Here is a 23,424-nt window from a genome sequence, read left to right as displayed (position 1 = left end):
TAAACATTCTGCTTGAGTTCAACGATCCAAAGATTATACAAGGACAAAGAGTATCATGTATGATTCACTGGAATGTGCAAGAATTGTTTTCGCCTTAAGGTGGGTTCCTAGAGTATTTGCGAATACCGTCACTACAGAGCACGAGTGTAAAAGGAAACCTAGTTAATTCCTCTTTAAATTTTCTCTGTAGAGATTTCCTAGTATGGGTGTCAATTTTTGGATTATGGCCGTTACCATGGCAACATCACATCTAATGACAGGCAGATATATTCCTATTTTTGGCCTAAACTCCTTAATATTTACACTCTCTTGAAAGAAGGACTTTACATTCAGTTGATATTTATGAGTGAATGTCGTTTCCATCTGCCTCAAATGTGTGATTTTCAACTGAGAAAACGGTCAAGTAAACGCTACAGTTAAAAAAAGAACTTTCACGCCAGAAAAATTAAAGTATCTTTCCAAGATGACGTCAGCTTTGTGCGCCATCTTAAAAAAAAAGCCTTCCCGTTCTTCTTTGCCGTTTATTTTAACCTGTGAACGTCGTTTGCATCTACATAGCACGAGTTACTGATATAGGCTTAATCCGCATTACATAATTTGACACTCTCGCTTCAGTCTCTAATCCATACACCAAATGACGAAAGCAAAGCAATACGCATAAATTTGAGCAAGGCGTTCGCTGAATCCTTGCAGGGATGTCTTCAAAACGGCGCATAGCAAGGCGTCGATATCCGCTGTGAAGAGAGCAGGAGCCGGACAGAATCTTACGCAGCGTTCCGCCCGCCATCTCGAACTGGAGAGTACAGTTATGAATCACTGCTTCCATTGGCATAAGATAGCGAAACAGTGCAGAATCACTGGCTCATTGACTGGACCATATTCGCGCCTCAAGAGACCGCGATTCTTTCGGTCGGCACCGATGATAACTACCTCAGTTGCAAGACATGCGCAGTTGGTCGTATTGATGGTCTCTTTCTTTGTAACCATTGGCGACCACTGCTCTTAAAATTATCCATTTGCTCGTTGTTCCTCCGATTGTTTCCCAAACATTTCTTGAGGTAATTAACCTTTTTTTTATCTTTTAAGAAGTTATTCACAACTATTTATATATGTTTCAGTTTTCTCAAACGACGCTGGTTCTGTTTGGTTCTATCGAAGTTTTTTTCCTCTATATCCCAGATGTTTCACACCTGCACGTAGAAAATTCATTAATCATTCACTAATAATCAAATATCGCTAATTTGGAGAATTCTTGTACTGTGTACGTTCTAACAATTTGAAATGTTAGAATTGAATGGATACAAATGTGAGTGTTCTTAAAACTATAAAATACGTAAGTTCGTATTAAGAAAAGTCTTCTGCTAAATAAACGGTTGACAAATGTAGTGTCTGAAAATAACTTGAAAAATATGTCTTTTTCGTATTGTAGCTCATACAAATGCACAATACAAATGCACAATAGCGTGCAACCTGATGTATGCGTTATGTCTGAGCGTCCAATAGGCGGCGATTTTTGGCTTTTCACCTTGCGTGAAAGGGAGGTAGAGGTTACTCTTGTTATCCCTCATGTTCTTGTTTGCGGATATCCAACCTCGTTTCCAACCAAAGGCCAGGTCATTTAGCATAACGCCTGAACGGTAACTGTCCATGGAACTGGTCACACCACATTGTTCGCCGACATAGATGTTTCTTCAAACGAGGAGTTTTCTGAAATGGGCAGTCTCTGGTCAGCATCTGGAAAAGAGGGAGAAAAGTGACTTCTTAGTTAGTATTTGACCATTCCTTCCAATGGAAGCGTTTTAGTTATTGTGCATCTGAAGAGATTTGTCACCTTTCCTCGATAATTTTTTCAGCGCTTCTGTGCAACCGGCTGCATGCAAAGCATTGCAAAGCTTTCGCATCGTGGCGATCTGGTTGCTTGCACTTCTTGTCCAAGCGAGAAGCCCTTGAAAGGATTTTTCATGTGCGTGTCTGTGATCTGCCTCTATGTTCTCTATATCCGCTTCCCCCATATCCAAATGCCGTAGAACAAGTTTCCAGTGCGACACAATATGTTTGCATATACAAATACAGTCCTGTCGCGTTACGGGGTCGTTCAAGCGTCTTCTCAAATTTTCTGGTATTTCAAAACCTGAGGTGTTAGGAAATATTGAACAAATAACTTTAGAGACTCATAACATTACGTTCATTACTACCTGGCTGACAGTTCAGCTACTTTTTGGATTAAGGGTTGGAATTCAATCGGGTCTATTTAAAATATGATTCGCTTATACGGTGCTTTATCAGTTACCCAGGGTACTAAGCTCAGGACGAAACATCATCATGGATATAATAGCAAGCTTCATCAAATATGCTGAATATGTGATAAAATATACAGGTAAACCACGAGTGAATTAGATATCTATTTTTATATCATGGGTAACAAATTACTCCTTAATTTAGGCGCGAAATTTCAGCGTTAATTTATAATTTCACATGTGAAATTACAAAATTGCCATGGTAACATCTCTTGTATCTCGATCAGAGCCAAGATGGCGTCTAGATTTAAGACAGTGACCATTCAGACCATTGAAGAAGTTACGAAATTAAAAGAAGCGGCAGAAAATTTAAATACGTGAAAGAGCACAATTAACTGGGTGAGAGTTCTTGAGAAGTGGTGTGACGAAAATAGCCTTGAGAAAAACCTGGAGATGATTCTTCCTGAGCAGTTGGATAAAGTACTCGAGCGATTTTACAATTACGGTTGTGAGGGTAATTTGTCACCCACGACATTAAAAGGTAATCAAATGGTTTTCTCGTGAACTTAGGAAATAATTTCACTTGCGTTTTGTCAAAATTCTGATAATTTCCCTCGTCTAAAGGCTAGGGAAATTATCAGAATTTTGACAAAACGCGCGTGAAATTATTTCCTAATTTCACTCGTCGCCATTTAATTAGACATACTAATTCACTCTTGGGTAAACTTGCTTCTAGAAAGACGTCTGAAAGTACTTTAGTAAAATAATTGTATGTAGAGAGAGCAAACCAATTACATTTCTCAAATATTCCTTGGAGCTTAACAGAGGCAATATGAAAATTTGGGGATAAATTGATATTGTAACCAGGATATGGGAAATTGTATCAGTGGCTCTCCTCCGTCGCACACTCGATCATAAAACTGAGTGAAGGCGACCTGATTCAACAATAATGTCTTTGCATTCCAACGGACGGTCAATGAAGTAGAGGGAGGCAGAAAATAAACTATACTTCAAACATGTTGCAAAGTATTTGAGTCAAGATGTCACCATGAATGAAAGTGAATTAAGAGCATGGCATTTCCCAAATAGCACAGCCAATAGTTAGAATAATCGAATTAGGTGTAAAGCGAAGTGATGTCCCAACAACTTTTGACCAGGATTGTAGCTTAGACCTAATTATTTTTAGGCAGCGATATTCTATGGTAGACGTTTTTTTTTAAATTGAGCGTGCGGTGTCTTGATCTTCAGTGGTGAAGCGGAAAAAAGCGGTTCTATAAAGTGGAAGCTCTGCGTTCAAATATATTCCACGGATATTTTTTATTTCCTTATTTTCTCTGCTACCACAAGTCTTGGGAAACTCGACGATAACAGCGAATTCAAAGCAAATGAAGAATTCACGATAATAATCGTGAAGTCAGAGAAGAGATCGTGTTGGTGTGCAGGTTATATCAAAGGATGAGACGGAGCGGACTAAGAGAGGACCAAGCATCACCGGTGTGTCTGTGACGAAAGTTCTCTATGCTATGAAGCAGAATGACAGGACATTTATTGATATGCGGCGCGAAACTTGAAATTTGAAAACCGACACGACAAATTTATAATAAAAAAAAAATAATGGTGTAAAAAGTGGATGAACGCCTTCCTTGAAGATCAAATTTATGTGCCTGTTTTGTCAGGATATCCAAACTTTTTGGCTCTAAAATAACGATAACATATTAATTGTTCAAATGAGACGTTCAAGAGGTGAAATCGACCAGGATTTTTGAGACATTTTGTCCGAAAACTGAATTTCAAAATGGCGTTTTTTCATGGGAATTTTTTCCTTTCTGGTTCGTGTTATTGTCAAATTGTATGCTGCACTGAAAAAGTTTCTGATTTTATTAAATTCAAATACAAAGGTAAAATTGCTTGGGTTGAGAAAAGGGATATAAATAGAAATTTTGGTTAAGTTGATTGCTGCCCAAGCGGTGACAGGCCTACCTGTTGAAGTAACTGCCTCTGTAGATTCACTTGAAAGTTGTTCACTTTTGACATCACTGCTGCTGTTCTCGCCACCTTCTTTATGAAATCGCAGGGCTGTTGAAGTAACTGCCTCTGTAGATTCACTTCTGCTGTTCTCGCCACCTTCTTTATGAAATCGCAGGGCTGTCTGCAAAATCAGAGTTGGCAAAATAACTATCCGAAAATAAAACTAAAGCGCTACTAAATTAGGGCAAATTCAGCAAGCCAAGCAAGTGTGCTAAATGTTGTGATACAATAAAAGAAAGGAATAGGGTTAGGGTTAGACTATTACTTCGACTCCACCCAACATTTTCGAAAGCAGGGGATCGATGTCAAATGAAAGTTGAAATCAGTTTTATTGGGCATTCGCCCTTGCCACACGGCGGCCATATTGTCCCAGGAGACCAAAAAAGGTCTGTTTTACCACGCCAAGCCTCACCCCCATGGTTTCCACTGCGAGGCTTGGCGTGGTAAAACAAAGCTCTTTTGGTCTCCCGGGACAATATGGCCGCCGTGTGACGAGGGCTAATTAAACTAGGAGGAGAAGCCGAGAGGTCTTAGTCCCGATGAAACTTACTGAACGGCTTCAAAAACATTCCGCAAAAGGCGTGTCCCTCAGGAGTCGGAACAAAGTTTCAAATTTGTGAGAGGAGTAACATTAGCAAACAAGATAAACAAGCTGTGCCTTATTAGTATCTAACGAGGAGTGTTTTATCAGCTAAAGCTCGTGTACGTGTTTTTTTTGTCGGTGACCTGATAGGCTCTTTGGCTCATGAATTATTAATGACTTCGGACATTTGATTTAACATGCAACAACCTTTCATCGATTTTACATTTTCAACAATGATGGGGGTCCTGTTTAAATGTTTCTGATATTCCGTTCAACAAAGTTTTGAATGCGTGCTAAAGCGTATTGGAAGCGATAACAGCACGCCTTCTGCGAAAACGCCGTTGCGCGGGAGTCATAAGCTCCAGTACGTTTCTGGTTATGATCTCTTAGCTAAACTCATCATGGAATACTTCGCAACCAGCTAACGTTAGTGCCGGAATATATACACCTGAAACCAGTGGCATAAAAAGTTGCTTTAGAGGCGTTTCAGTTAAGTAGGTGTCGATTTTCTTTACCTGGGCTGGCAATAGAGGGATCCCTGGGTTCACGTAAATAAAGTGAGGTTGGCTGTTTTCCTGTTGAAAGTGTAGACCACACGAGAAGTCGTCAACGTCAGTCGAATTTGCCGCAATAGGCTTCACTGAGAATTCACACGCGTCTTTGGACCTGAATCCATTCTTGTATGCCATTTCGTACCTGTAATTCTAGAAGGTAGAAAGCGTGGGAAGTTAGCTAACGCAAGCCTTCTTGACACATGCTGAATATTCCAATTGAATAGCCATCTTGGTTACTTGACGAATTGTTATTAAATCCAATGTCAATTCTCTGAAATACGAGGACTGAGCAAGATCAGAAGTTTATTAGTGTGCAATTTTTTTTCAGTTCTATTAATCGCCAGAAAGAAAAAGAAAGGAACTTTATTTTAGTGTCTAATCTAACTTCTTGCGCTGGAGCACTAATTGGGGACACCTGAAATCAAACTGAAATCAACAACAAATTGACGCAAATCAAATCAAATGTTGGTTTTTGAGGAAGACTAGGAGAAAAACCCCACGGAGCAGAGTAGAGAACAAAAACACTCAACCCTCATATGACGCCGAGTCTGGGAATCGAACCCGGCCGACATTGATGGGAGCCAAGTGCTCTCACCACGCACTACGCCAGCTCTTCACCCAGGAGTTGCCAAGTAGCGCTTTTGATCAGCTTTTCACAGTTTTTTTTCCGGGTTTAGTTTCTAAGGAAATTGACGCTTCCCTGGCAGGTGAGTGGAACAAACTTGAATTTCAAGATACCTATAGCTATTTCATAGATGCAAATTGACAGTACAGGCAGTCGTTTTGTTATTTGGAAGCTCGGACATTTTGAGCGTCACCCCTTTGTCAGGGCGAATCGACCAAGCTGACCAAGGCCTAACGCTCGATCCCCAAGTTCGAATGTAATGGTCGTATTAAAAGAAATTACTGTGTCTCGTTTATTCAAAAGGTGGATAGCGCTGTCCACGGGATAAATTACTCATCAGAGGGTAAGTACTATCAAAATCAATAAAACTATCCACTAGATTGTACTCTTCTAATCTCCACACAACTTAGCGGATTGATAAATCTGGGTCATTATAAGGAGGGTTAGAAATGGGACAACAAGGCTAGCGTTGTACTTGTTTAAGACAAAGTATATACTTTTCTAAATCGAAGAACGATGACCTTTCCTTGCATGGAAAACGGTTTGATAACAAAACAAACCGATTTAGCAGAAATCGGACTGTGGACCCAGAAAAAGAGAGAATTAGTCGTATGTTTAGTTACCTGTGAAGCTGGGGTGATATCAAGTTCCCATCCTTTCTTATTCAGAGCTTCCGGATCAAGCCACACAGTTATGTCTTGGTTGTCGTTAAACAATTTGAATGGTTTTTCCCTAGCTGCAACCTTGGTGCCAGTAAATCGTTCCATCTCTATGCGCTCAACTCGCTGTATTGAATTTTAAAAGAGCGAAAAGAATTTTGAATTAGTTCGTCTAAAGTAGAGACGCAGTGGCGCCAAACCAAATTCAAAGCCAAGGAAAGGGGTCATTATCTGGACGGGATCGACACTCACTTTCTTAGAATCTTCATTGTCACTGTAGATGTAGAATCGAAGAGAGATGAGATTACTGCTTGGATTCGGTTTGCTGGAAAATACTGTTGCTCTCTTTCTCTTTGGTCCACCACAAGCAAACACACGCCAAATAGAAAAGGTCTTTGTTTTAATGTAAATGCTGTCCTTCTTCACCGAAAACCAAGCAATGGAATGGCAGTTTTTTTCTGAGGAGGACGGGATTTTCTCCCAATTCCATGGACCTGAAAAGTGATAAATATATCCTGTTCTAAGATTCTAGTTTTCTTTATGTGATTGTACAGTAGAAAGTGTCATAGGCGAAATTTTAGAGAGTGATCGCCACATCGGACTTGAGGTGTATGCAATCGCCCATTTGCAGCTGGAGATCACATGGTATAAAAACCGCCACATTGTTGAGCAAATTGCGCACTGGGACGTCTACCAGTGTGGCGCCACCCCAGTGTGGCGGTGTTTGAGCCATATAAGATCACTTGGTGCAAAAGGCCTATTGGAAGGGATAGAACAATTTTTCACCTTTTCATGAAACAAGACAGCTTTACCTATGATTATAACTTGGCTCTAATCGACATCTGCAATAATAAAGTTGATTGTCGTAAAAATGACATCGGCAACAAACTATAACTACACAATTGAGCGTTTTCCTTAAAAAGTCTCGCTTCATTTTTTCATGCAATGCGAAGGAAAACCAAACATGAAAAAACAAAACGTCAAGACTGATCACCGCTCACACTTTCTCGTAGTCATTGAAACAATCTACGAGCAATTTGGTACACACTTTGATTGGCTCACCGAATTGCTCTCCTCTGATACGATTTGCTTGGAGAATTTTTGTTACTCGGTGATGTTTGCATATTTTGCTCGAAGTCATGACGTACGGACAGAGTGAATTTTGTTTAAGACGCCTCACGGAAAACCGCCCTAGTCTTCCCTCAATCAAGAGGGGTTTTTAGATTTCAAATAAGCGAGTAACATCTCATTCTACCTCCTACCTCTCGGTGCCTTATCTTTAAAACAGAAAGCGTCTCGTCGCGGATAAATGGATGTTTCCTACATTACGGAGTTTTAGCAAGGACAACGACAAAGTCGACGACATATTGTTCACCTTGTACAATGCGGACGCACTATGGATGGGTATGAACGGTTCAAATGAACGGTTCATTGTTATATGCTCACGTTGTCGTCAAAACCTAAAATTTGGAGATTTCACGTTGTTGTTTTGTGGACTACGGCAAAGAAATGCACGGAAAAAACAGGTGCACGTGCAGCATGAGTATTTTTTCCTTTTTAACCAATCATATTCGTGCTTTGTGGCGTTATTAGGGCCGTTTATACGAAAGAAAATAAGCCGCGGCTTGCGAAAGCCGCGAAAGGAACAATTTATACGAGTATAAACTCCCCGACCAGGATAAGCCGCGGCTTGAGAAAGCCGTGAACGTAGATTTTGTACCATTTATACGGGGTGTTCGCGGCTTACGTAAGCCGCGGCCAGAGTTAGCCGCGGCTTATTTTCTCTCGTATAAACGGCCCTATTGTTGCCGTAGCCGTTGTCTCTACTTAATTATAAACTTCTTATCATTTTAGAAACAACGAGAAAATTAGAGGATAAAGAAATAGAATCTACCACTGCCAGGAAACTCTCCACATCTGTACACTGTAATGCATCCCTTTTTGACTTCGTCTACATATAAGCAATGTGGAACAACAATCTCTATTGCTTTGTTTGGATTGATGTCATGTGGTCCACAATGAATTACAGGAGAAATGAGCGTTCTTTCGTCGGTCTCAGGGATATCCCGTATCACATAAGTGTCATCATGAATGACATTGAAGAAGATGGGCTGTGGATGTCCGTCGGGGAATGTTCCATGCTCAATTTTGATGGAGACATTTGAATCTGGGTGGGTTAATATTCCTCCATTGCTGTTAAAGATGCCCTCCGCATGTGTGACAAACTGGGAAAAGCTAGAACTAATGAGACAAAAGAGGTCAATATTAGAATTTTCTCTTAAGGTCAAAGCTTGGGTGGGATTACTCTGCTTCCTCACACAGTTTATGTTACAATTTATCAGTTTTTCTTGTACACGCTGCATGTTACATAGGAAATGACTCTCGCGCTTTTAATTTTGTAGGAGATCTTTAGACCTTTCTCGAACGTCCCGATAACTTTTCGGGCCCGAAAACCTATTTACGAAACTGGCTTCCTCTTGTTTTCGTAAGCTGGTCTTAAAACATGTTTTCAAGATAATTAAAAGCAAAATGATTGTAACGTTTTTTGACTTGAAATCTCTCCGTACTTCAGATACAGAGGGAATTATGACACCCGAAAAAGGCACGAAAAGTTTCTGGACTTTCGAGAAACGGGACCCAAGTTAATTGCAATCTGAGATATGCTTTCTTTGAAACAGTGGTGATGTTTTGGATAAAAAAAAAAAGTCCTAGAGAATGAGAATTGACTGGCCAACGACAAGTGAATTTTTTTTCATTTCAGCTAGATTCGTTTTAGGCTGTTTCATAGGCTTTTCACAATCATTAGGACTCTAATCAACGACTTCCTTTTTTTTTTTTTGCTGCCGTCAATAACGGTTGCTGTAACAAGTAGCGGATTGGCAGAAAGAGTTCATATCTGCCTCCTCTTCAAATCGAGTCTAATTGTAAAGTTTTTGTGAAGGTAATTCGTTCTACTTTCCATATGAATGAAAACTAATTTTTATAAGAAGTACTCCGCACTTAGACTCGCTTTGAAGAGAAGGCAGACATGAACTTAGCCAAATACGTTTCGTTTCAGACATCTACGATAGTGAAAAACGACGCCGTTGATTGGAATTCACATCAACTTCGTCCCAAGGGATTTTCTCCACCGTGAATCTCGGGGTAGAAAAGCCCCTGGGAACGAGGTTAAATATTTATATAGGATCAAGTAAGCGGATTTGGGCGTTTAGTGAAGGAAGGCGAGAAAATACCTTTGTGCAGTTTTTGAACATTTTCCATCCGCCCATGGCGGGAGGATTAGTGCTTCTTTTTTCGTATTTGAAAGGAGCAAAAAGTAAAAAGAGGAAACTTACGCAATGCCTTGTTGCGGGGGAAAAATATCTAAAACTGATATGACGTCATCTGGCAAGTAGGTCATCACTGTTTCTTGGGCCGAGCTTGGCGCGGTATCATCATTTTCATTCACGTTTTCTGCACTTGTTAGCATTTTATCAGCCTGTAAAAAAATAATTAAAAATAAAACTCAAAATGGTCATTACTTCAATTGCCTTAAAATGTCAACTCAAGGGGTCGTCAACAAATTCCTAGCTTGCTCGTTTTACCTTAATTTTAAATTTAAATTCCAGTACCACCATCCAAATTCGCGTTTAAGGATTAGGTGGACTGAAAAGGCCATTTTCGTTTTGGTCTTTAGAGATGAAATTTTGCGTTAAAAAAGCTATCATCACTCGACGCTTCAAACCAAGGGGAGCCCTGGATCTTAGGTTGGATGATGATAGTGATGATGACGATCAGGATGACGATGATGATTATCGTGCTAATGATCACCTGGTCTCCAACTGCAATACTTGATACAGAGTCGCTTGTGCAACATCTGCTTGGGGGAGGACATCGAGGACGCCAGTTTCCGGATTCAGCCAAGCTGCTAAAGCACCGCCCTGCAGGGAGAGAAATGGCACTTGTCAAAAATGAAAAAAAAATTGGAATTTGATTCCTGATACCGCTCTGCTGCCTTAACATGAATAAAAGTTTAAAGTAATGTTCTTAGTGCACTGTTCTTAGCCATTCAGAAAAAAAAGGTGTGTCGTGAATCTTAATATTCGGCGAAAAAGGCCTCTAGGAAATGAAAATTTTGAAAACGATGGGCGCATTACCTTCCTGGTAGAACATCGATGGGATTTGTGTCACGGACCGAGTTATTTTCGCTTTAAATGGCTCCTTGAATAACTTTTCTCTTCAGGAGTGAGAATTCGAATGCTAACTCTTGCTGGATCCGGAGCCTATTTGACAACTCCCCTTTTTAGCGACAAAGACCCAATTAGGAAGTTGAAAGCTCCTGTCGCCTGTAAATAGTATCTGGAGGATATGTTGCTAGAAGACTTGCCTGGCGCGGAAATGCACAATAAATAGCCTTCATTAGTACTTTAAATGTGGCCGCCTAAGCCGGTCCCTGTTAATGACGGATGCCGGAACTGGTCTAAGCAGGAGCCCACGACCAGGAGCCTCCATATGATCTTCATCATTGAGTCAACCTTTGCGCATATCTTTCTATTTTTAGAACAGCTCCTTCAGCATGAGACTAATATTTTCATCAATTTACATCAACAACTAGTACTATTTGAATACATTGTTTTGTTTTGTTTTTTTTTTTTTTTTTTTTTTTTTTGTTAGTTATTGACAATATTTATATTCTGATTCATTGGGCATTCTATATAAACTCGTTGAGTTCTAAAAATAGAAAGGTACGTCGCGCAAAGGTGGACTCACAGGGCTTGTCATAGGCTATTGGTGTAAGCAGGAGACCATGACTGGTTTACGTAGCTCTATAACTACTGGTGTTAGAATCTAATAAAGTGAGCGGAAGGCTGTATTTCGGGACCGTAGATGAAAATTTATTTTGTATCAAGGTCCATGGCAGGCGCCCTGCTCTTCAACTTGAACTCGGTGAATTAAAAACAACATAAATGAAGTTTTCACCTTGAGATCCACGTTGCGTTCTTCTTTGCTTTTTCACTTTGCAAACCAGGAAAGAAAGCGCTGTAATAACAATCCCGGTTGCGATGAAAATGAGAGTACACACTGGAGCAACTGTGTCATGACGGCTTGCAACGGTATGGGGTGAATCCTCAACATCAAGAACATCTACTGCAAAATAATAAGTGGAAATTAAATTTAAAACATTAAATTGACCCTTTTTTTACAATGTGAAGCGATCCTCTTTGTATAGTCAGTTGTCGTCAAAGAAAATCTGGCTCCGAGTCGGCTTACGGTAGGGCAAGGACTTCTAAGAAAAATTGTATTCGTCTGCCATTCCATAATATGAGTTGCTCATGCAAAACTCTGAAACAGCACCTAAATAATCCACAATGGCTTCTTGGGCGAAAAATATGCATTACCATGGGTTCATTATTGGTAACGCCCATATGTTATGTGATCAAGGCCACAAGTACAGAGACGAGCTTATTTTGTCCTTATCTAGACTCTTAACGTTGCAACAAGAGTTAAAGCCTCTTTTGCACTAGGAATTTTTTCCTGCAAAATGTCTGGCCTTTTCAGTTGCGACAAAAGTTGTCACATTACGCAACGCTACTTGCAAATTGTCGTCTTCGATAATCACATGAGGTTAAAGAAACATTTTCATTGGCTTGTGACGCAAACCGTTGCGAAACAAGTTGCCGGAGGAATGTTACACTACGCAATGGTTGAAAATTTTGTGGCATCGTTGCGAGACGCGTTTACGCAAAGTAGAACTGATTTCTACTTCTCGCAACGAAGACGGCAAGAAAAACCTTACATACAGGGTGTATGTTACACTGGGCAGTTTTTCTTGCAACTTGCGTCGTAACAAAATTGTGAGACAAGCTGCACGAAAAATTGCCTAGTGTAACACAGGCTTAATGATACACACAACAAAATAAATGTTCTGCATGCATTGCCGGTGGCTTTAATGATCATGGCCAGCAAAACAAAGTCATGATTAATATTTCTCCCTGTCTTATTTTTATGCGCGTAGTTTTGATCTAAAAATAGCGCTTTTACTCGTATTGAAAATGTGTGCATGGAGGTTTAATCAAACCTTTTGCAACTGATGGCGTCCGCAGAAGACCAGGCGATGAACCTATTTCGTCGGGATTTCCAGCCAAATCGGGAGAAGAATTAATTTCGTCGTCCTCTATATCATGCTCCGTTGGTTCAGGTAAAACATCCTTGCCAAACCTTTCAGCGGCACTAACATTCTGTCTTGTCTCATTATGTGCAAGCCACATTCCATCCCTTGCTGGCGATACTTTCTGGGCATTGTAGGCAACAGTTTGTCTTTGCCTTGTATATGGATTTGAAGCAGGCATAAACTTGGTGGGAAACTTGCTTGTTATTGACGGACCAGCTAATTTTCCAGAAGCCAGCGATGTCGGACTCCTCGTAGCGACATTGGCAGAATGAACGGAGGTGTCCACAGAATTAGTTGGAATTGTTCCCATGGCAGCCACGGAATACAAAGACTTTGATGGAGTCGACGGCATTGGTTCAATTACTGCTTGACTTTTTACTTCTTGGATTTTGCCAGTTGTGTTTCTTCTTGGTGCAGAGTCATCGTTTCCTGACATTGGTCTCCAATTCTCATATTTTCGTTGTCCGTCTTTAAGTGGGCTTGATCGTTCTTTTGTTATCGATAAAAGAAAGAGAGAAAGAAAATTAAAAAAGATTAAACTTTGAAACAGGCTTTTCAATAACACTAGCCAACATCTTCTGACTTTCTAGAATCTCTTTCTCTCTCTTTTTTTTTTTAATAGCGAACCTTCCCCTTCCTAAGGAAAGATTTGGAAATCGCCGGCTTTTGTTGTGTATCACGTACGTTTACGAGGTTAGAAGGTGAGGGGCACCCAACAAAGGTGTTACGCACAATATCTGTCCCGCAGTGGAAATTCAGCTGGCTGGCAATTTATTAATTTTCATACTCTTTCGCTGGAAAACTTAAAATATTTTTGGCATTTCAATCTGTACTCAGGGGCTGGATGAGAACAGAAACTGGGGAAGACTAGAGGAGAACTCGTTCACGAGAAGCTTACCACTGGTTCAACCTATCGCATGTTGAGAAAAAAAGACTTGTTTTGGCCGGTTTAGATTCACGAGGCTCTTTGCTGGCTAGGAAACAGGACACAAAGAGTCGGCTGGCTGGCCGTTTCCCTCACTATCTAGCTGGGAGCTGGAATTATGCTCGTACGTAATCATCCTGCGATATGCAAAACACCTGTTTTTCCCAGCAAAATTTAAAAAAATCAAAAAAACGTTTTATCAGAGTTTTTCTTGTACGTTTTTTGCCTATTGTTATGCATTTTGGGAATGATTTTCGTTGGGTGCCCCTAGAGGGTCCCTGCACTAGAAGAAATCTACAGGGTGGGGATGCAGGATAAACAACTGCTTTAATTATAGACTGAAGGTTTCCAGGGTAAATGGACATGAACATTTTATCTGTTGGTTTGCTAAGTCATTGACGCCAGCGAAGAATTCAAATACTCTCTACCTTCAGAAATGTCTCCTATCCCACATCCTGAGCCTGAACTGCAATTCCCACAAATTGTGTCTGATGTTCTTGTACAAGACTGCAACACGACTCCAACGGGAAAAGAACACTCTCCACATTTCTGGCAAACAACATCCGATGTGGGCGTACAAGGATGCACTTGGAATTCGTTATCATGGCAAACTGAGCATTCCCTGCAAGCTTTTCTTCGGGATTTGTGCCTCGAAAAAGTACCAGTTTCGCACGGCTTGCACCCAGCAGGTTCCTCTGGTGGGCAAACAGATAAGAAGCCCGGAGGACATTTAACGAACGAACAGACCGAGTACTTCAGTGCTGTATCCGCGGCTACTAACTAAGTAGATGAAAGAAAATAGAAACATGTACTGAAACGAAGTATTGGCTGGGGCACTACTGAGGATGATTTAGTGTTGAAAGCCGCGTTCTAAGATAGAAAATAGGGACCTTAAGATTCTAAAACGGCGACGTCATGTCAACGAGTACGCTATTATTAAGCAAAATAATCGCTCTGCAAATCTACAACGTGAAATGACCAAATCTCATGCAAGCTCTGAGGACAACGTGAGCACATAGCGACGGATGTTATTACTATTTTTCGCCTAGTGTTAACACCGTTCCTTCTCAGTGACTTCAGTTCCTGGATAGTTTGGGGTAGTTTATAGAAGTTCGACTGTAAATCTAAAGGTCCCTAATGTTTCAATAACTGGCCCAGACAGTCTTAAAACAAGGCTTCAAACTCATCATAATTTATTTTAGAAGATAATGCAGTCCTCAAACCTCGACTTTTTGCTGAACAATATCGTGCCACCGTCACTTCAATCCGAAATCAAGCTTTAAACTTAATGGTAATTAATCTTTTTTTCCTAACACCCGAGGTAGACCTGTAATAGCACATTCTAGTCTTTCTAGGAAAACATTTTTTACTAGACAGTTAACTGTTGAGCAGTGATTCTACCGTGACTTCATGGCAACAACTATCAAATATCTATATTTATATACCGCGAAACCTTCGGATTCCGCGCTCGACTTGGTCCAAACCACCACATCAAATGATATGTGTATTAAATTTGGATATGTTTAATTAAAGAGCGTGAATGAATGAATGAATGAATGAATGAATGAATGAAAACTCCTATCCCAGGTTTTGACTGTCAATGGTTTGTCAAGGCCAGAAAAACGTGGCCATTAAAATCACTTTGAATAATCCACGGTTCAGGGGCCAAGAATACACTCTGTTTTATTTGTATTTTAAGGCCTTCAGGCATTTGAAAATTTACATGACAAAACAAATGAAGTAAGGAAACAATATAGCTTTTTTGCGGTCGACAGTGCGTCATGCCCTCGTCATCAAGAAAATTCGAATTGCGCTTTTCCAAAAACAAAGTCAGTAATGCAGTCGGGACCGTAAGGTAACGTTGAGATATTTGCGTCGATACACTGAATTCAAATCTAGTTCACTCCTTACTGGCTTTAGATTAAATTAAATTCCGTAAAAACGTGTAATTTTTCCTCAAAAGATCTCCCCGTTGTCCTTTTAGTATCCACCATTTTGAAAGCTTTCATTTTTAAGTATTTATACGCATTACCCACTCGCATACCCGTTGATGGACATGGCAGTTTCTCTTCCCAGGCTTTCATTTCCATGAATCGGACGTTCATCTGCTGTCAATATACACTCAAGTTTTGCCCTCCGACACCATCGGGCCGATAAATCGGGCCGACAAATCGTACAAGCGGTCTTGAAATAAAAACCGAAACAAGAGCAGGTTTCAATGGTATACCGTGGCATGTGACTAGCTAGTTTTATCGCAAGTGCGACTCCCTAAAACATTCAGTTGGTGCAGAGGTTTAGCCAAAAGGGCGATACGGTAGAAAGGAAACACCAACGCCACTCAGACTTTACACACAGCGAACAAATCATGTTTGTGGTTTGGGTCAAATTCCATTATAAACATTACACAAAGTTTTATTTTTATCAGTCAATAATGCTTCTGAAATCCGTTCATTGTGATGCAGCAATTTTGACCGTCACAAGAGCAGACAATCCCGACACTGACTCAGCAGGTCCAAATCAGGACTTCCTTCTAACTGCTTTATCAGAACTTCTACTACAGTACTTATATTTTACAATCAGTACTACTATTAGCGTCGTACATAAAGGATATTAACTGTTAGTATTGTTAGCATACTTGTAAATGTTTGTGATTGCACCTTCTTTGGCAGACGTATATCTGCCTGCGCAGCTGTCGAATTAACAGACTGAGTGTGCATAAACGCGGCCAGTATAAAGAAGAAAGTTTAGAAATACTTAGAAAACTTACGTTTGTCGAGTGGAGTCCAACCAGGCCAAGCAAAATCAGCAGTTCACGCATCATTTTAGTGATAATCTAATGACCTGATGAAAAATACAGTCAGAACGTTTCCATGGAATAGAGATTCCTCTCCGAATTCACTCTAAAAATCACTTTAATCATCAGGTCCAAGTCAATCTTCAAAAGTACGGAGTTGCACAGTGCGTAAATGTAGTTGTGGGTTCTTTTTCTCATAATTCCGAGTCACATGTTGGGTTGCCTCTGCCAATGAGATTCGTTCTTTTGAGGGTTTTTCCCACTAAGTACAAATCTTTTGATGATCGTGTTGCATGGGTCGAGAGAGGGAGGCATTAGAAAACACGGATCCACGATTAACCCAAGAAGCTAAGGAAAATCCCAGCTTTACCCCTTTTATACCTCAGTTGTCCCTCAGGCGGAAAAAGGTCAAACAAGCATGTGTTTTCACACAACGAGAAAGTGTAAACAGACGCTGGCTTGCTCCGGATCAATTCTTTACATATTTTAGTAACTAAGAAAGGCTGATGTAAGCTCTAAATATAATGTACAGTGCACAATGAAGGCTGTTAATATTTTAATGTTTATTTTCAGGTCCAACATAGTAATCAATCTGTTCAGAATTATAACGCCACAATCAGCCAACTCCAGTTCTCTGCATTCGTGAATTTATACATTCTGAACTTGAAAACTTAAACTATCTATTCGAACTTGAAAAAAGGCAATGTTTATATCTACATGTGTGACTTCCTGCAAATTCCTACAAGCGCCATAATCCGCGTTCACTTTCAGTTGCTCCAGACGCCACTCCGTTTAAGTTCGACAAGCGGAAGTGAAGCATTTTTTCATGCTTAACTTGCCTTTAACCTACCTGTAATTAGCATTGAAATGCTAACTAGCGCCGTTTTTACTCTTTCAAATGAAAAAGAAAATATTTGGTTTTAAGTGGGGAAAACAACATCCAGGGAATGAAATAAGTTCACTTTCGCTTCCCACTCGAGGCCGACAAGGTTGAACGATCAGAGGCGGGCATGCTATCATGCACGAGTTCGATCGATAAACCGGATTGATACATTTAAGCCGGAAAAGAGATACAGGTCAGAAACGCAATTAACCTGTTGTAGTTTTGTAACTCAAGGCCCTCTTAACTATAGAGGTTTTGCACGGCAGCCATGTTGCATGGCAGAAACAATGAAAATGTCTTGCATAAGAAAGAACATTTGTTCCCATAGGAAAAAGAATCTATTGTTCCTGCCATGCAACATGGCTGCCGCGCAATGCAAAACCTCTATACCCTTGACAATCTAAGGCAAAACACAAAATCGAGATCTTTGCGAATGGTGAGCGGATTCTAACCAGTACCTTCCTCATATTTGTTAATTCAAAATGTGGGGTCGGTCGGACGACAGTTAAACGGAGAAAAAACGACGATGGCCTTAGTAAAGTCTTTTGTTCGAAAACTCGGCATTGGTGTGTACTTCTATGACGAATTCTATGCAACGGAAGGCCAGTTCTTTGTAAAAAAAAAAAGAAGAGGTATACTTATGAAACCTCCAATAGTATTTGAGCACCATTTGAGCACTTTTGTTGTAATTTTCAAAGCACTTTTTCGTTATTTTTTCAGGGCAATCGGGACAGGTCAGGCAACAGTTCCAGAAATGAGAAAACAATGAACATCCATCTACGCTATAACTAATAATTAAATGCGGAAATCGACGAATCTGTGAATTAATTAAACAAAGAAACAAGTAAAATATTTGAAAATCGATAATATCCGACAGCAGCATTTGAGATGAATTTCTCAAAGCATCGGTGGTTCCAAAATATTTAGTTTCTCAACTTGTAATTACGCCGGTCAGATCAAGCCACTGATCCAACGTACACCGACAGGAAGATTGTCCACGGTTGCTTGCTTCAAAACTGGGAAAAAAAACAAGCCTTATGATATCGGTACCCATACTGGTAAATCGCTACAGGAAAAACTTTAAGAGAAATTTACTAGGTTCCTTTTGTAACTCGTGCCCTGTAGTGAGGTTAAGTTTACAGCCTCGAAAGCAGAATTTCCCACAGTTTTTCGAAGAAAAAGACCAAGTGGATAATCCTTTTTTGCCTTTTGTAGTCTTACCGACTAAACCCTCTGTAAGAATGTTTTAAAACTAGTAAATAGATAACTCCCAGAAGGAGCTGCATTGAATTTTTCTTTCTCGTTTTTAGATCTTTTTATTGTTGCGCGATTCAGTCCCGGAAATACGTCTGCGTTCGCAGGCTAGTCATGCCATAGAAAATATCAAGACTGGCCTCGGTTGTTCAAAGGTGGACGACACTATCCAGCAGATAAACACTAGCAAAACCAATTGAGTTATCCAGTGGATAGTGATTAATGTATAACGCTATCCACCCTTCGAACAACTGGGGCCAGGCCGATGTGGCTTGGCTGTATATCACCTCCCTCCCCTCCCGCCCTAGCCTCTGCCGCTTTCCATCGCGTGACCGTGAGTTGTTGCGATTTCCAAATATGGTCATGACAGCGGAATCTAAAGTTGTGCAAGATCCTACGTACTGTGCAAGATGTATGATCCGTGTTTGGAAGGTGTTCTCGTTTATTGAGCTTACAGAAATCAACCTGTAGCAGACAGAATGAACCTCCTGAGGGTGTTCACCCTTAGTTTGAGTTTCGTAGTTCTTGGTAAGAGTTTGTGCTTTTTCGCTGAGTTATACTTTGTGTTTTGGCGAGAAATATAAGCTTAACATGGAACTTTAAATTAAGATGCCAGGCTTGGATGTACAATCCTACACCTTCAGTCTCAAATCAATTTACACCTATAACAGTGGTCACTGTAGTAATTGACCGTTAGAAATGTTGTTTTTTGTAACCGTCAGATCTTGGTGGACGAGCTAATTTTGCAATCATACTCAGCAGGATCGATATGAAGTAAATGAACGTCAATCGAAAGGGCTAACTTTTAATTAAAGTTACAGTGTACCTTTCTTAATGTACTTAATGGGCTTTTTAACAGCTATGAAAACGTTGATGTTTAAGGAATTAATCATCTCAAGTGAATTTTGCTATTAATTTAGCTGGCTGAATAATGTGGATTTTTTTTCGATGTATTCATTGTTTAACAAGTGAATTAGTCTTAAAACTTAGGAGTAAACTCATTAAAGACTTAAAGACTAAAACTTGTTTGTTGCATGTGCATCAAATTTAAGCTTAAGTCTGTCAAAGCTTTTAAGCTGTTTTTTTGTGCTATTGTTATTTTTGCAGTGCTGCTGAGTTCTTCAGATGTTGAAGGTAAGATTTGAGGGGCAGCAGAGAGAAGAGTTGTTTCATTAAAAAAGTGGGAGAAATCCATGCCAACAGCGATATTACTTGTTACTTTACAAACATTGACGTCACATTTCTTTTGATATTCAACGGAACAAAAGAAGTCATTGTTTCAACAGCCAATTAGATTCTGGTTGGCATATTTATAACAATGGATTTATATAATGTCAAAAGACACAAATATAACAAAACTATCAAAATTGTTTATCACTTAATAATATACATGAAAAAATTACTCTATGCTGACTGGCTGAGAACAGTGCAGTTCAAGTGTAACAAAAAAGTGTAATATCAGTGCAAATTGCACATCAAAATTCTGGATTATGATTGGTTAAATTATATAAGCAATAGGGTTTGGTCAGAGCCAATCAAATCTTTTGTTCTCAAATCAAGCACCTGCCCTGGATGGGGCACTTTATAGCGCAAATTTTCCCTGATATTTGCATAATACACGTGTGTTTCTTCTGCTTAATCTCAAATTTTGTCATACATATTATTAACCCATCCATTCCTAAACGGGCTATACGTAGGATTTTACTCTGTCTAATGCCAGACGATTTTACTCGTTAATGGGGAACCCCTGGGCGTCAATGGTTTAATAAGTAATCACATGATTTTTCTCTCTTGTTATAAAGTGAGAAACAGTTTTATTATATTTTTTTCAATTTTATTAGTGTTAGTAATTGTGTTACATTTTGAGCTGTTTATTGTGTTTGTTAGCATTCCTTGCATTGTAAAGATCTGCTTATTATAAAATTTGTATGTCTTTTTTTATATCCGTGTATCCATGTTCGTCATTGATGATTTGCATGCAAGCTTTAAAGTTTGTTTGCTTCTAAAAATTTAACTGTGGTGCCATTAATTAACTTTGTGTTCATTTTATCAAGGTTGCTTTGCTTTTGCTCTATTAAGTTTGTCTGCAACTCATTAAGTTTGTAGGCGTTTTGTGTCCATACCGGCCACAATAGATATGTCCAGAAATGCCCATGATTAGATGCACGCTATTTTCAAGAAGTGTCACGTTTCGGTCATGTGTCCCCTTGCTCTTTTTCCCAACTTCAACATCGCTCATGTCTCGGAATACAGACAATTAGTGTCACAAAGACCGTGTCCCCAAATGTTACTCCTCAAATAAGGATAAATAGCGGCATTTACCCCAAGCTAAAAAATTACAACGCTAACCTTTATCCTTACCTTTATTGTTGGAAATAGGTAGCCAATGCTTAGACTTAATGGGATACCTTGTGTTGGATGTCAAAATTGGGCATGTATCTTTTAGGTGCATTTGTGGACAGTGAATTTGTGGAAAGTTTAGACAGGAGGGCAGGCAGACCAGTTTGTTGAAAAGTCCAACCATGGGGTCAAACTGGGAATAACCCAGGACCACTCGGGCTGGTGACCTTTGGTCTGTAAGTTTGGTGCCCTAACTACACAGTCATGACAATGTGCAAGCAAAGTGCTGACGAGTCCATTGTAGGCTGAAGGATCTGTTGATTGGGAGTCTTCTAGTTGTTCTTTCAGCCTGAAATGACTAAATACAGGTGCTATTGCGTACAAGTCTGTGACTTCGATTTCTGTGGAATCCAAATTATACATGAATCAGTCAATTGGGCATTTGTTAAGGCTCAGCACTAATGAAATGAGACAGTCGCACTTTTCTCAGTCTATGCAGCTCTATACCTTCCTTTTTAAGTCTCCATTTATTTATCTAGCATGGATAATAATGAAATGGTTAATGTTTAATGTACAGGTAACACCAACTGTTGCACACAGCTCAATATCCCCTCAGAATGCCATTTTCTTTGTGGAGTTGGAAGTCAGTCATTTTGGACAACAACAAGATGGAAATGTACACACAAGTACTATGCAAAGGTGGCTACTTGTAAAGTCAACAATAAAATAAGTAAGTAGAAAAGTTGAGTGTTGTGAGAGTTTTTGCTCAGCCTCACAGTTATTTATCTGCAACATAGACATTGATGACAGTCACTGTTATTACAGCTAACTATAGACTTGCACAAGGTATCGGTCCCATGTGGCTGCTGCAGATTCAGATTGGTTATTAAGCTTAATCCAATTAACTCAGCAGATTTGGATCATAAATGGCAGCTTTGGGATGATGAGACAGCTAATAGGGCAGTTAATCTATATTAGAAAGAATTTAAATGTGTTACTTAATGTATTAAAACTTTTCAATTTTAAGTTTAAATTTTGGCTATAGGTTAGCTTTTTATCTCAGGATTTCACTGCACTGATATTTTCTTTTTTTCGGATTCATCTTTTTTCTCTAGACTATGTCAAGCTGTTTGGCAAGGAGCTCACACAGTCGTAAGTTAACTCTGCCAGTTTACAAGTACTCTTGTGTGCATGAATCCAATATTTATATACATAACAGGAAGTGCTTTTCTGAAAAAAACAAAAAAACCTTGTGTTACACACATCTTGCTGCCTGCTGTGGCTACCAGTGCTGCTATTTCACTAAATGAGGATTAAAATAAAACTTCAATTTTGTTATTGGTTAAATGTAAAGTGTATCACATAATTATAATTGAATTATTTATATGCTTGGTTTGTCACAAGTTTATGGTCATGAAAGCCTAACTGGTATTAAAATTGAATGGGCTATCCCCTTTTGCTCACACACAATTACTGCCACCATCCTGATTGCATTGTACACTTGCGATTTCCTCTGTGGCTTTTTATCACTGAGAATTTTGACACCCTCTCCAAAGGTAACATGAGCATATTGATCATTGTCAAGTGCCCTCAGATCATGATCCAGTAGTTTAATCACTCATGCACTCACTCACTCACCCACCCACCTAATCAATTAATCAATCAATCAATCACTCACTTAATCTCTCAATCACTCACTCAATCAATCAATCAATGTCTTAATATTAACAAAATTGGTACTAACAGTACTCGTTTTGTTTGTTTGTCCAATTCAGGATTAAAAGTGGTTTTGATAAACTTACAGACTCTCTCAAAGCCAAGTTGTCAGATGCAAAGGAGTTTGTAAAGGCAACTGTCAGTGAGCTTTTAAGTGTTCCACAAGATGTGCTATCGTCATTGAAGGTGACTACACCCCCTCTAATTACCCCAGGCCTTTAATCCAGTATTGACCCCGAACCAATCATTCAATGATTAGATGCACCCTAAGCTCAGATACAACCTTAGCGTGTTAGTGTTTTTCACAAGAGCCATCTTGTTGGCCCAGAACTTCTGAGTGAAAAACATAGCCATGAGCACCAACTTGAAGGTGATTCAGCGGAAGGATTTTTAAATTAATAAAGCTTAATAGTATGCCAGATCTGATGTCTTTATTAAGCAAAATGACAACAACAGCTTTGAGAACATTACCTGAAAACATGACTTCGTTTAAATGTGGCTTTAGAAATGTAATTTTAAAGGCTAAGTTAAAATCAAGCCAATGCTGGTCAGCAGTGGTCAGGGAATCATGTGCATTGAGGTGACATACGGGGTTTTCTCGAATCAAATGTGCTGGTCGTTTCTGCTGTGTGAGGTGCTGTTTGTTTCAAGCGGCAAGCGTTCAGTTGTTCCGCT

At 39.6% G+C, this 23,424-nt stretch overlaps 2 protein-coding genes across 6 annotated transcripts in view; one reads left to right on the top strand and one right to left on the bottom strand.

The window, feature by feature from the left end:
* Positions 1-507: 507 nt before the first annotated feature.
* LOC138014320 (uncharacterized) lies at positions 508-17,001 on the bottom strand. Of its 5 annotated transcripts, none has more exons than XM_068861375.1 (14): positions 16,530-16,743; positions 15,807-15,946; positions 14,191-14,542; positions 12,745-13,326; positions 11,646-11,810; positions 10,497-10,606; positions 10,022-10,164; positions 8,581-8,927; positions 6,939-7,180; positions 6,651-6,812; positions 5,364-5,552; positions 4,218-4,386; positions 1,832-2,131; positions 508-1,734 (listed from the first exon to the last, which is right to left on the bottom strand). In XM_068861375.1, exons 4-14 carry the CDS (start codon positions 13,271-13,273, stop codon positions 1,658-1,660), a joined length of 2,433 nt encoding a protein of 810 aa, XP_068717476.1. In that variant the 5' UTR covers positions 13,274-13,326; positions 14,191-14,542; positions 15,807-15,946; positions 16,530-16,743; the 3' UTR covers positions 508-1,657. The 5 variants fall into 5 exon arrangements, with proteins under 5 accessions (XP_068717476.1, XP_068717475.1, XP_068717473.1 ...); XM_068861374.1 differs by having other exon boundaries at positions 11,646-11,813; positions 16,530-16,705; XM_068861372.1 differs by lacking the exon at positions 15,807-15,946 and having other exon boundaries at positions 16,530-17,001.
* Positions 17,002-19,085: 2,084 nt separating this feature from the next.
* Positions 19,086-23,424, top strand: part of LOC138014318 (stereocilin-like) — a 40,083-nt gene continuing 35,744 nt past the window's right edge. The window contains exons 1-5 of the mRNA XM_068861369.1: positions 19,086-19,221; positions 19,801-19,827; positions 21,611-21,763; positions 22,149-22,185; positions 22,809-22,935. Of these exons, the coding sequence (XP_068717470.1) occupies positions 19,173-19,221; positions 19,801-19,827; positions 21,611-21,763; positions 22,149-22,185; positions 22,809-22,935 (393 nt within the window). The 5' untranslated portion in view covers positions 19,086-19,172. The remainder of the gene's footprint in view (positions 19,222-19,800; positions 19,828-21,610; positions 21,764-22,148; positions 22,186-22,808; positions 22,936-23,424) is intronic.

The sequence above is a fragment of the Montipora capricornis genome, chromosome 8, assembly GCF_036669925.1.
Source record: "Montipora capricornis isolate CH-2021 chromosome 8, ASM3666992v2, whole genome shotgun sequence".
Taxonomy (NCBI): Eukaryota; Metazoa; Cnidaria; class Anthozoa; order Scleractinia; family Acroporidae; genus Montipora; species Montipora capricornis.
This window is presented reverse-complemented; position numbering and strand designations above follow the sequence as displayed.

Bases quoted from the DNA above. Each gene is read 5' to 3' on its own strand.
- LOC138014320 (XM_068861371.1), bottom strand. From the start codon at position 16,583: ATGATGCGTGAACTGCTGATTTTGCTTGGCCTGGTTGGACTCCACTCG. The intron at 2,132-4,217 runs GTAGGCCTGTCA...CTAACACCTCAG, and splicing joins AGAGGCAGTTACTTCAACAG to GTTTTGAAATACCAGAAAAT. The intron at 1,735-1,831 runs GTGACAAATCTC...CCTCTTTTCCAG, and splicing joins GAAAAAATTATCGAGGAAAG to ATGCTGACCAGAGACTGCCC.